Source organism: Antechinus flavipes, chromosome 1 (genome assembly GCF_016432865.1).
Source record: "Antechinus flavipes isolate AdamAnt ecotype Samford, QLD, Australia chromosome 1, AdamAnt_v2, whole genome shotgun sequence".
NCBI lineage: Eukaryota > Metazoa > Chordata > Mammalia > Dasyuromorphia > Dasyuridae > Antechinus > Antechinus flavipes.
This window is the reverse complement of record NC_067398.1, coordinates 336,983,595-336,996,163: the sequence shown is the minus strand read 5'-3', so window position 1 is coordinate 336,996,163 and position 12,569 is coordinate 336,983,595. Positions and strand designations below refer to the sequence as shown.

General features: G+C 42.4%; 1 protein-coding gene and 1 non-coding gene across 2 annotated transcripts; both read left to right on the top strand.

Moving 5' to 3' along the window:
• The first annotated feature begins 6,345 nt into the window (after positions 1-6,345).
• Positions 6,346-6,416, top strand: TRNAG-CCC (transfer RNA glycine (anticodon CCC)). Its single transcript has one exon. It is a non-coding gene; the product is annotated as a tRNA-Gly (tRNA).
• A 720-nt stretch (positions 6,417-7,136) lies between these two features.
• METTL26 (methyltransferase like 26) lies at positions 7,137-12,501 on the top strand. Its single transcript, XM_051968999.1, has 6 exons — positions 7,137-7,656; positions 9,121-9,283; positions 9,636-9,695; positions 11,352-11,419; positions 11,539-11,617; positions 11,885-12,501. The coding sequence occupies exons 1-6, from the start codon at positions 7,460-7,462 to the stop codon at positions 11,930-11,932; spliced, it is 615 nt and encodes a 204-aa protein (XP_051824959.1). The 5' UTR covers positions 7,137-7,459; the 3' UTR covers positions 11,933-12,501.
• The last annotated feature ends 68 nt before the right edge of the window (positions 12,502-12,569 follow it).

Below are 12,569 nucleotides of genomic sequence, written 5' to 3'. Positions count from 1 at the left end.
TATTCCAGAAACTACCCCTTTTAACAAAGAAAAATGCAACAAAGTTAACATATTTTAAAAACCCACTAATATAAAATATAACAATTCACACTCCTACCTTTGCAAAGTATCTACTTATATCTCTTCTTTAATTATAATAATAATTTCATAGTATTTAATTTCAATTGTTTTGCTATTGTTCTCATCATTTGCTTTAACATTTTGTTTATTATATGTTTTCTTGCCCATTGCAAATAAGGACTCTCCTATAAGAAGGACCATCCTCTTACTTTCCATCATTATCATCTAGGTCCTAAAAGTAAACAATTCAAAGCCATTGGCTACATTTTATGCCATAGTATATTCCATGAATATGATAGTTACAAATGAAGATTCATTATAGCTCACATAATAAGATGTATAAGTTTCAACATGTAACACAACATATGTTTTATTAGTCTGCTTACAGGGCCAACATTCTGAAGAAATGTTACTTTTTTCTGAATGATATTGTCTCATTTCTTGTGTGAGCATTTCCCTCCTTAGAAAGCATACAGCTTAGTGTATCATCCCTCAAAAAAAGGCCTTTAAGAAATCCACTTCCAGCTGGAGAATTTAGATTTTGTATTCACCTAAAAATATAATAGGATTAGAATTCTAATGCCAATGGGTCTTGGCTGTAACAAAATTGACCAGCAAGGAAATGTAGTATATAATTTGGCCACAAGGTGTTGCTACTCCCAAGCCACCAGTTTAATGCAACATTATGTTTGCTGGTTTTCCCAAAGACCCCAGTATTCTCATCAAAGGATGTCATAGAGAAAGCTAAGTCCCATTTGGTATCTCAGGTTCATTCAAGACTAGAATAAAATGAGACACTTGTAGATGCTTTTAATATATTAACAAATATCAAAAGAAAAATTATTTAATCATGGTAGGAAAAGGCTGAATATTCAGAGCAAGGAAAAATATTCAGCAAGTATATAGCATACCAACCTCCCCATGTCTTGAATTAAGACCCTGCAAATGCAACTGAGAAGGAGCACTTTGGCAGTTAGGAATAGAACAGAGAGAGAGTGCTGTCACAAAAGCCTAGGAAGAAGAGAGTAATCCAAAAGTGTTAAAAAATATTAATAGTTTCTTTTTTAAAATAGTTTCTTGCCAGATTTTCTAGCTTCCTTGTTTCTGGGGCCCACAACTGGGTCCCAGATCAATCTACCTTGGGACAAATGCTTTCAAGCCATTCCATATGGGCTCCCTAATTTTTCTTTCTTTTTTAAAAATATATTTACTTTTAATACACATTGCTTTATGAATCATGTTGGGAGCGAAAACTCAGAGTAAAAGGGAAAAACCGTGGAAGGAAAAAAAAACAGACAAAAGAAGTGAACATAGCATGTCTTGATTTACATTGTCTCCATACTTCTTTTTCTGGATACAGATGGTATTTTCTGCCTTTTTGGGATCGCTTTGGATCACTGAACCACTGAGAAGAACTAAGTCTTTCATAGTTGATCATTGCACATTCTTGCTGTTGTTGTGTACAATGTATTCCTGGTTCTGCTTGTTTTGCTCAGCATCAGTTCATGTCTTTCTTTCTTTTTTTAATTGTTTTATATATTTTTTTCTGGTTATACATTAACTTTTTAAGTACACAATTCTTTATGAATCATATTGGGAGAGAAAAATCAAAACAAAAAGGAAAAACCACAAGAGAAAAAAAAACAGAAAAAAAAGTGGACATAGCATATGTTAATTTACATTCATTCTCCACAGTTCACTTTCTGGATGCAGATGGCATTTTTTTAAAATAACTTTTTATTGATAGAACGCATGCCAGGGTAATTTTTTACAGCATTATCCCTTGCATTCACTTCTGTTCCGATTTTTCCCCTCCCTCCCTCCACCCCTTCCCCCAGATGGCAAGCAGTCCTTTACATGTTGAATGGGTTGCAGTATATCCTAGATACAACATATGTGTGCAGAACCAAACAGTTTTCTTGTTGCACAGGGAGAATTGAATTCAGAAGGCATAAATAACCCGGGAAGAAAAGCAAAAATGCAAACAGTTTATATTCATTTCCCAGTGTTCTTTCTCTGGGTGTAGCTGCTTCTGTCCATCTTTGATCAATTAAGGCTCTCTTTATCGAAGAGATCCACTTCAGATGGCATTTTGTATCCAAAGTTTATTGGGATTGCTTTGAATCCCTGAACTGCTGATAAGAACTGGGCTTCCTAATTTCTTTCATTACTACACTTCGTGTTGGTATTGCAGGAATATGCTGAAGAGAAGGGGAGTAACTCAAATGTTCCCAGTTCTACCAGTGTCCTGGCTCACAACATAATTCCTTGTGATATTTGAGGCACTTAGAGTATTTGCAATAACAGTTCAGCTCCTTAAGCCACCTTGTGAACTACCTCAGGTTCCTCCTAAGTGAAATGAGCAGGTTGAAGTAGATGGCCCCTCAGCACCTTTCCACTGCCCTTCTATGATGTTCACTTTTCTTTCTTCACAGACATTGGCACTCCATGTCTCTCTGGCAAAACCAGTAGAATAATATAGGCAGAGGATAGCTAGATTGTACACTGGATTGAGCCCTAGCCCTGGAGAGAGAAGGACCTGAACTCAACTCCAAACTCAGACATATGCTGACTATGTGATTCTGGGCAAGTCACTTAACTCCATAGCCTCCCAAAAAAACAAAATATGGAAAGATTGAAGACATTACAAGAGCTTCCTAATTTCCTCAAAGCCATCTAGCACACTTTTCTCCTATTCAGCTCTGGGCCTGATAATGTGGGTTCACTCAGCCTTTCCCAAAGAGTTCTACAAGTTCTACAATTCATACATGGAAACGCATGTTGTCATCTTAACAATAGATACTTCATTCCCTTAGTATTTCCCATGTGACTAGTCATTTTTTTTAACCTGGTTGTTATCAGCACACCCCTTACCCTGCTCATTCTCATAAGATTATAGTGTAATTTTAAGAGTAGAAAAAAATCCTTAAAAATCATCTTGTCTAAAAATAGTCAATGACAATAGTAAACTAATGTTTGACAAACCCAAAGACCCCAGCTTTGGGGATAAGAACTTACTATTTGACAAAAACTGCTGGGAAAATTGGAAGTTAGTATGACAGAAACTAGGCATTGACCCACACCTAACATTATATAACAAGACAAAGTCTAAATGGGTTCATGATTTAGACAAAAAAGAGTGATATTATAAGCAAATTAGAAGAACAAAGGATAGTTTACCTCTCAGACCTTTGGAGAAGGATGGAATTTGTGACCAAAGAACTGGAGTACACTATTGAATACAAAACAATTTTGATTATATTAAGTTAAAAATTTTTGTACAAACAAAACCAATGCAGACAAGATTAGAGGGGAAGCAATAAACTGGGAAAACATTTTTACATTCAAGGGTTCTGATAAAGGCCTCTTTTCTAAAATATATAAAGAATTGACTCAAATTTATAAGAATTCAAGTTATTCTCCAACTGATAAATGGGCAAGGATATGAACAGACAATTTTCAGATGAAGAAATTGAAACCATTTCTACTCATATGAAAAGGTGTTCTAAATCACTATTGATCAGGGAAATGCAAATTAAGACAATTCTGAGATACCACTACACACCTGTCAGATGGCTAAGATGACAGAAAAAAATAATGATGAATGTTGGAGGAGATGTGAGAAAACAAGGACACTGATACATTGTTGGTGGAATTGTGAACAGATCTAACCATTCTAGAGAGCAGTTTGGAACTATGCCCAAAAAGTTATCAAACTGTGCATACCCTTTGATCCAGCAGTGTTACTACTGGGCTTATATCCCAAAGAGATACTAAAGAAGGGAAAGAGAACCACATGGGCAAAAATGTTTGTGGCAGCCCTTTTTGTAGTGGTAAGTAACTGGAAGCTGAGTGGATGCTTATCAGTTGGAGAATAGCTGAATAAGTTATGGTATATGAACGTTATGGAATATTATTGTTCTATAAGAAACAACCAGCAGGATGATTTCAGAGAGGCCTGAAGAAACTTACATGAACTGATACTAAGTGAAATGAGCAGAACTAGGAACTCACTGTATACAACATCAACAAGATTATACAATAATTCTGATGGATGGGGCTCTCTTCAACAATGAGATGATTCAGGCCAATTCCAATGGTCTTGTGATGAAGAGAGCCATGTGCACCCAGAGAGAGGTCTGTGGGGACTGAGAGTGGATCACAACATAATATGTTCACTCTTTTTGTTGTGCTTGCATTTTGTTTTCTTTCTATTTTTTTTTCTTTTTGATCTGATTTTTCTTATGCAGCATGATAATTGTGGAAATTTCTATAGAAGAATTGCACATGTTTAGCCTACATTGGATTACTTGCCATTTGGAAGGGGTGAGGGAAGGGAGGGAAAAATTTGGAACACAAGGTTTTGCAAGGGTAAACGTTGAAAATTATCCATGCATGTGTTTTGAAAATAAAAAAAAATCATCTTGTGTAAATCTTGTGTAATTTAACCCAACTTCTATAATCCTTCATATGAAGAAATTTAGTCTCAGGTAGATCTTATATCAGATGAAAGCAGAGGCTAAAATTCTGAGCCCCAGGGGACCTCTAAAGTCTGGCAATTCCATGGAAACGTGGTGAAAAAGGTTGGGTCAGCAGATTACTTGAGTAAATAAAATATCATTGATTCTATTTAGTGTTCTTTCTCTTGTTACTTAGGGCTTATCTGTGCACATGCTGCATTTCTCAGGAAAACATGGTGACTGTTTCCCTTCTTCAACGCACCCTCCACTCAGCTATCAAACAGATCTTGCTAAAAAGCAAGCTGTTTTTCAGATAAGACTCCCTAGCTCTTAACTCTCGAAGGAGTGCCCTCCTTTCCACCTAACGCCTAGAATTTCTATCTCTTCCTGACTTTCTTCAAGTAAAGCTCCAAGTTCTGCTAGAAGTCTTTTTTCTAAGCCCAAATAACCCTGTATACATCTTACTTGTATTAGATTGGGAGCATTTGAGAAGAGGGACGAATTTTTTTTGTCTTTATACCCACCTAATCGGTGCTTAATACATGCTAGCTGATTGACACAGTTGAACTTGAGGCGGAACTCAAATCTGATCAACTATCCTGTTTTTCTTTTATATCAGCTGAGTTCTTATTTGTCACACATCCAATAAATCATTTTCGTTTAATATCAAGTATGGTTTCTCCCAATGACTTTTAATTTTCCAAAAAACTGTCCAGGTACAGGTAATTAGATAAAATAGATATAAAATATAAAATTAGCCGTTGGCATGGATATTCAAGATTAATATTTATTTTTTAAATAACTTTTTATTGATAGAACTCATGCAGGGTAATTTTTTTACAGCATTATCCCTTGCACTCACTTCTGTTCCGATTTTTCCCCTCCCTCCCTCCACCCCTTCCCCTAGATGGCAAGCAGTCAACATATGTCAAAAATGTTGCAGTATATCCTAGATACAATATATGTTTGCAGAACCGAACAGTTCTCTTGTTGCACAGGGAGAATTGGATTCAGAAGGTAAAAATAACCCGGGAAGAAAAACAAAGATGCAAGCAGTTTATATTCATCTCCCAGTGTTCTTTCTTTGGGTGTAGCTGCTTCTGCCCATCAATATTAATATTTAAATAAGACTTTTAATAATAGAAAAGATTTTCTCCTTTCGTGCAACAACCAATTGGTTTCTTTGCCAAGGCTGTGTGGCACACTACTGGACCTCACCAGGTAAGAGGGGAGCTTGGGAAGAAGGATTTGGATGATAGATGAGTGCCCCATTCCTTTTAGCTTCTTAGGGAGGGCGGGAAGCCATTTGTCTGGTCGCCATCCCTCTCTGATCTCGACGCTGTACTTTTTTTTTACCTCCTCGGGAGGGGGGCGGAATCCCCCACAACCACCTTCCCATCACTATCCCTCCTCCCACCCCTCCTACCTCAGCCAAACAGGTCCTGGCTGCTTGTGACACTGATATCTTAGTTTTCTAAAATCCAGCCCAAATTCTTGAGCATCAATGATAACAGGAGATACAAAGTTTCTTCTCTCCATAAGCTTACAGTCTTATTTCTATAATCAGCCCGTGCAGACACCCTGTCTCTCCCAACTATCTCCAAAATAGGGCTCCCAATCCGGTCCCCAGTCCGGTCCCCAGTCCTTTCCTCCGCTTCACTCCATTCCAAAAAGCTAGCGAGAAACGTGGACCCGCGAGATCCGCATCCCATCTTTTCAGGGCGGATTGGTAAAGCTTAGTTAAGGTTAAAACGCGCAGGCGCATTGCCACAGAAATTCCCTCCCAGTAGCCTCCTCTGCTTTCGAGGGCAAAAAATTAACCACAGCGCCGCTGGTGTAGTGGTATCATGCAAGATTCCCATTCTTGCGACCCGGGTTCGATTCCCGGGCGGCGCACTTCCTTTTCCTTGATAAGTATCTATTTTTCTTGAAAAACTATTCTACTTCCTAGTGGGACGGGAGGATTATTGCTATTTCGTCAATTTAAAATTAGCCTTCAAATTGAAATAAACTTTGGATGGAAAATACCATCCGCACCTACAGAGAGAACAATGGAGATTTAATGAAGATTGCAGAATACTTAATTTTCTCCTTTGTTCTGATTGTTCTTTCCCTACATTACACACATAGAAATATATTAAAAAGGAACATACACGTAGAACTTATTCAGACTGTTTACTAGCGTGCTAGTTCCAAAATATTACAAAAATCAACGGCAAAGACCATCTTTACGTGTAATTGGGAAAAATAAAATACTATTAAAATAAAATAAAAATAGTCTTTTAGAGTGAGGTCCAAGTTTAGTAGACTCGAACTGTTCGCGAAGAAATGGTGAAAAATAGTTCACGCTGAGAAAGCATGGATACACAGCGAACTCTCTTCCACAGTTGAGCTTTACTCCCTAAGAGGTTAAAATCACAAGCGTGGGGAGGTGTTGGAGTTTTGTGGGAGTGGGCCTTTTAACTGATTGGCTAGAGATGCCCATGGTCTTCTGGGAATTGTAGTTTTAGAATTATCTTGGTTACGTAGCCCAAGACTGTGGTACACGTGACTCTCCTCCCATACACCCGGGTGGGAGAAGGAGCGGGGAGTGAGAGCTGGACTACAAATCCCAGCGTGCTTAGCCATTCGCCGGGTGAGGAATTAACAGATCTGCACCCCGCGGAGATCGGAAATCTAGGGTCCGGGAAACCACGATCAATCAGTCTCCCACTCTCCGATCAGAGATTACAGAAGAGAAATCAGATCTTGGGGAGCATCGAAGGTCAGGCTAGTTAGAATCCGGAATAAGAGATCTGAGCGTCAGGTACCTATCAGGGTAAAGGAGGGGACCAGGACAAGATCAGGGCAGAGGTGGGGCCAGGGGTCGGTTAAAGGGAAGAATTAGGACAAGATCCGAGATCAACCGAGGAAGCAACTGGGGAATCAGACTCAAGAGGATGTTTGTGGCCGCAGCAGCTGAGCGGAACAAGGAGCCCATTCTCCGGGTCCTGCAGCAGTACATAAACCCTGCCCTGTCCAACTTCCACGTACTGGAAGTGGCGTCAGGTTCAGGGCAGCATGTGGCCCATTTCTCCCAGGCTTTTCCCAAGGCAGTGTGGCAGCCCACAGAGGTGGACCAGCAGTCCCTCAACAAGTAAGAGGAGAGCTGGGGAAACGTTGGGGGCAGGGTCTCCCATCATGCCCTATTCCCATTGGCTTCTTAGCTGGGTCGGTCTGGCTCGGTGCGCACCCCTGGGTCCAGGACCACCGTTCTTTTTTATTCTTGGGGAGGCCGAAGCTTCTAACGCCCCCTTTGCCCCCGCTCTCACTTTTGCTCCGCCCGTCTCATTCCAAACAGGTCCTGGCTGCTCCGGATTTATTAAATATCCCCCAAACCCAGCCCAGATTCCTTCTTCTGCAGACACGGCAGCGTGTATTGGGTGGGGCGGCGAAAAAGGAGAACATTTTTGTATTTTTTGCCCAGGAGAACTTCTCAAACGGATGACTTCCCTTGGGAGGGAGAGGGGGTCAGGGATAGACTCGTAGAGGCTGGGTGGGACAGAGGGAGGTCCCTGATCTCTTCCCAGCACCCTGTGTTAGTAGTGTGTTCTCGGGCCCCCGCTCCTCCCACCGCAAGCCAACCCCTATCCCGAGGGAAGAGGAAGGTGGGCTTCACCCCTTAGGTCTGCAGCATTCTTGGTCAAGCAGAACTTGATTGTAACCTTTGGGGAAAGGAAAGTGAGTTGTAGCCAGGATGATTATATGCTAGCCTTGGTAGTGTTCAAGACAGCTAGTCCTGGGAAAATCAATTTTGATGGAAAAAGGAGCAGAAATGGAGAAAAACAGAACAGGATTCCAGGGTTTAAAGCTGAAAAGGGCCTTAAAGATCATTTTTATATTTGCTGAGAAAAATCAATGCTTGTCCCATGCAGGTAGCAAGCCCAGAACTAGGATTCCAACAAGCTTCTGAAACCAATTCCAGGGTTCTTTCGGTCCCCATAGCCATATCTGTCCCCCTCCCCCCAGGTGAGAGAGTGCTTATCTTTTAGTGAGAATTTACCTCCTAAGTCATATGGGCTATAATTGGGCCAGTAATGTTGCTGAAGCCATTGGGTCATAATTTGACTTATTTCGTACATTCAGAGTACCTTAAAAATAGAAGACTCCTCAGATCCAGTTTAACCTCTTCATTTTACAATTGTGGAAAGGGAACTTCAGAGAAGAAAAAACTTGCTGGAGATTACACAGTAAACTTACTAGCAGTGCCTTAATTAAAATCCAGATCTCTCGACCCTTTCAATCCCAATGCTACTATTTATTTTTTATCATTAATCATTAACCTGTGAGGTGGTAAGGTCCAGGATAAGAAGGGCAGTGTTTGGACATACAGGGCCATCTCTAGTTGTCCTGATCTATATCTGTCCACTGGACCCAGATGGCTCTGGAAGGGAAACTGAGGCAGGGGACCTCGCACCATCCTCCATCACTTAAATCCAATTCGCTTGCATGTCATGGCATCACCTCCCTGATGTCATGGTCCTCTTCAAGAACCAAGGACCAACTACAACAAGAGTCTCAGCCTTCCCTTCCTCAGGCTCAGGGCTTTCTCTTACTCTAGCATTTCAGCTTTCATCAAGAACGGGCGGCTTCAGAACGTGAGACCTCCCCTCTTCCTGGATGTTTCCTGCAGCTGGGAAAAGTGGGGAGGGATCCAGGCTAGATCTGTGGATCTGGTGCTCTGTATTAATATGATTCACATCACCCCCATGAGCTGCACAGAGGTGAGTAGGGTCTTGAGTGGACAGTAACTTAGAGGATGCATAGAATATCAAAGTTATGGGGGGAGGGGTCTTAGAGCATACAATGCCAGATCTGGAAAAACTCTTAGGATAGAGAAGTTAATATGTTAAGAACTAGAAAAGACCTTAGCTACCAGCTAGTGCAAATAGTTGGGGATTTCATTTAGTTGGGGAAACTGAGGCACAGAGAGGAAGAAACCAACTTCCTGGCACTCAGCAGGATTCTAGTTTTTGTTCAATATGACTTATTTATTGAATGGAGCTGTAGGAGATGCTCAGTTTGGAGGTAGTTCCTCAATATTTCTGTTTTCCAGAGCCCTCTTGTTCTCCTCAGGGGTTGTTCAAAGGAGCCGGACAGCTGCTGAAACCTAATGGTTTGCTGATCACCTATGGGGTAAGTGCTGCTCAAAGCCTTGAGTTCTGTTTTGGTGGGAATGACTCCCTCATCCTGCTGTGCCATCTTTTTAATTACCCGTTCCATATACTTCTTCTCCAAAATAGGCCCAGAACCTAGGAGGAAAGTGGGTTGGGGCAGGCCAAGAGTGTCAGTGGCCACTTGGAAGGAGGTACCTAGTGTCATGACCCAGGAGTCTGTCTTTGGCTCTTTGCTAGTAAATATTTTTTTTCCGTGATAAAACCAGGGCAGACATGGTTGTAAAATTTGCCCGTGATACCATGGTCAGCATGTTGGTAGAAATAAAAAATCTCAATAGGCTAGAATGATGCTTTGAACTGAAGAAGTTGAAGCTTAATAAAAAGAATAACTGTAAAGTCCTACATCCTAGAAGATAAAAAGGCATGACTGATGAGGTAGATGGGGTAGACTACAAGTTTGGTTTGAGGAGTCCTCAGATTTCAGTAGCCATAAAAATCAAATACTTTCCTCGACCACATTGAAAAGTAGAGTGCTCAGAAATTTGGCAGTGTTTTGACAGCACTCAGTCGTGCTCAGAATATGTGTGGAGAACTAGATTCAGTTCTGGGATCACTTTTTAGGGAGAATGTGGATGTCCATCTATAAAGAGAGGCAGTGGGGTGTAGTAAGTAGGGATCTGGCCTTAAATCATGCCTCTGATATATACTGTAAGAATGATCCTCTTTAAGTCACAACCTTTCAATGCCAGAGACAATTCTTGAAAACTAAAAATGGCAGATCAGAGGCAATCTACACTGGCAGGGGTTTCCTCACGGGGTATTCTGTAGATTAGCAAAGTATAAGGTAAAATCTTGGGGGAGAGGAAGGGCTCCAAATTGGAGCCTGGGTACAAAAGACCTGCCAGGAAGTTGAAAGGACTGGACATCATATGCCATGTGAGGATTAATTGGAAAAAAAACCCTGAGGAATGTTTAGCCTGGAGAAGAGGTACTTTGGGTGAAGGAAGAGAAGAAATGATAACTAATATATTTGAAGGGCTTTCCCATGGAGTATAGACTTGTTCTGCTTAGCCCTGGATGGCAAAATGAGAAACCATAGGTTGAAAAAAAAGTGATCCAGGCTTTAAATAAGAGGGGGGGAAGGGGGGGTGACAATATGAGCCCAGGTAGCTATCACAGCGGATAGAGTGCTGGTCCTGGAGTCAGGGAGATGAGTTTTCCTGAGTGTAAATCCAACCTCAGACACTTACTAGCTGTGTGACCCTGGGCGAGTTTGCCTGCATTTCCTTATCTGTAAAATGAGCTGGAGAAGGAAATGTCAATCCGCTCCAGTACCTTTGCTAAGAAAATCCCAGATAGGATCCCAAAGAGTGAGACACAATTAAAGAATGAAAAGCAATTAGAACTGCCTAGAAGTGTTGGAAGCTCCCTGCATTGGGAGCCCCTGCTGCAGGGGCTGGATGACTTTGAGGAGTACTATAGAGGGAATTCTTTTCAGGTGTGGGCTGAACTAGGAAGGCTTCAAGGTCTCATGAGTCAGAGTCTGTAAAGGTTCAGATTACTTTGGGGAAGGAAGGGATCTAGAGCTCCTCCTCAGTTTCCCATTGGCTGCTCCTGCAGAGGGATGACAGGATTCTACTGACTGACCTGTTGGGGGTCTCCATGTCCTTGACAGCCTTATGCCATCAACGGGAGGATCACCCCTCAGAGCAACGTGGACTTTGACATCAGCCTCAGACGCAGGTACGGGCACCGGCGGGGGTGTGGCTGGGGTGGCTGGGCCACCCAGGTCTTTGCTTCCTCACTTACCAGAGAACAGAGGAGTGACTTCATCTCCCTTTCCCTGTTTGATGGTTTTGCAGGAACCCAGCTTGGGGGCTCCGGGACACATCCCTTTTGCAGCAGCTTGCTCAAGCCAGTGGCCTGTATCTAGAGAAAATGGTAGGAACCCGCATGGGTACCAGTTTGGGCCGTGGAGTAAACGGGTGCTGACCAGGGCTGTTGTTGCATAGAACTGGGTTTTCTATTTTCCTTCCTCCCCTTCTGGTTTGGGTCTCCCTGGAAGCCAGAGGCAGATCTGTCTGTGTTACCATTGCGAGGTAACAGCAGTTACATGTCACCTACCAGGGTCAACATGGACAAGACGGCAGGTAGTGAGCTCACCAGGGGAGTCTCCATTCTCTTTATTATTCGTACTTCTCTTCCCAGATTGACATGCCAGCCAACAACAAGTGCCTGATTTTTCGAAAACAGTGACTTGCTGACCCCCCACCATCACTTCTCACTGCTTTGGGGAGGATTCCTGCTTTTCCCATTGCACTTGCCACAGTTCCAGGGCTTCAGAAAAATTAGGCCCCCGGTCACTACTGGCAATTGCAAAATTCATCCTTATACACAGGCTGAGCTTGGTGCTCAACCGGTTAATAGGCTTCCACCCTGCCAATTGGGGAATATTTATGAGTGTGTCCTAGCTTTTCAGAGGCTGGAGGACTTTTTCTCTAGGGTCCTGCCATGCAGGAGCAGAACTGGGGCTGAATGGCAAGCCTTGGCAACTCACCAGGTCCTAGTGTCAACCAGCTCTTGGCTGGCCTCCTTCCTGGGCCTCTGACCTCCTTCTCTCTCACCCCCCTGCATGCCTTCCAAGACATTCTCGTCTTCCGTGTGTGGGGAGAGTCCGGGGTGAAAGGTCAGCCTGGTGTCTGCTTGCCACCCTGAACGAGATCTACTTTTTTTGGCATGTTCTGCCAGTCACTGACTTGTGGCACTTGGGGGCCTCCGTTTCTCTTTCCACACGAGTGAGTTGTAATAAAGGGGCTCAGCTCTAACCTTCTGTGCCTCTGTGGTTTGGGCTGCTCACGTCCTTCTTCACGGGGGGAAGGGCCCCGTCCCAAGG

Bases quoted from the DNA above. Each gene is read 5' to 3' on its own strand.
- METTL26 (XM_051968999.1), top strand. From the start codon at position 7,460: ATGTTTGTGGCCGCAGCAGCTGAGCGGAACAAGGAGCCCATTCTCCGG. The intron at 7,657-9,120 runs GTAAGAGGAGAG...CTCTTACTCTAG, and splicing joins GACCAGCAGTCCCTCAACAA to CATTTCAGCTTTCATCAAGA. The intron at 11,618-11,884 runs GTAGGAACCCGC...TTCTCTTCCCAG, and splicing joins GCCTGTATCTAGAGAAAATG to ATTGACATGCCAGCCAACAA.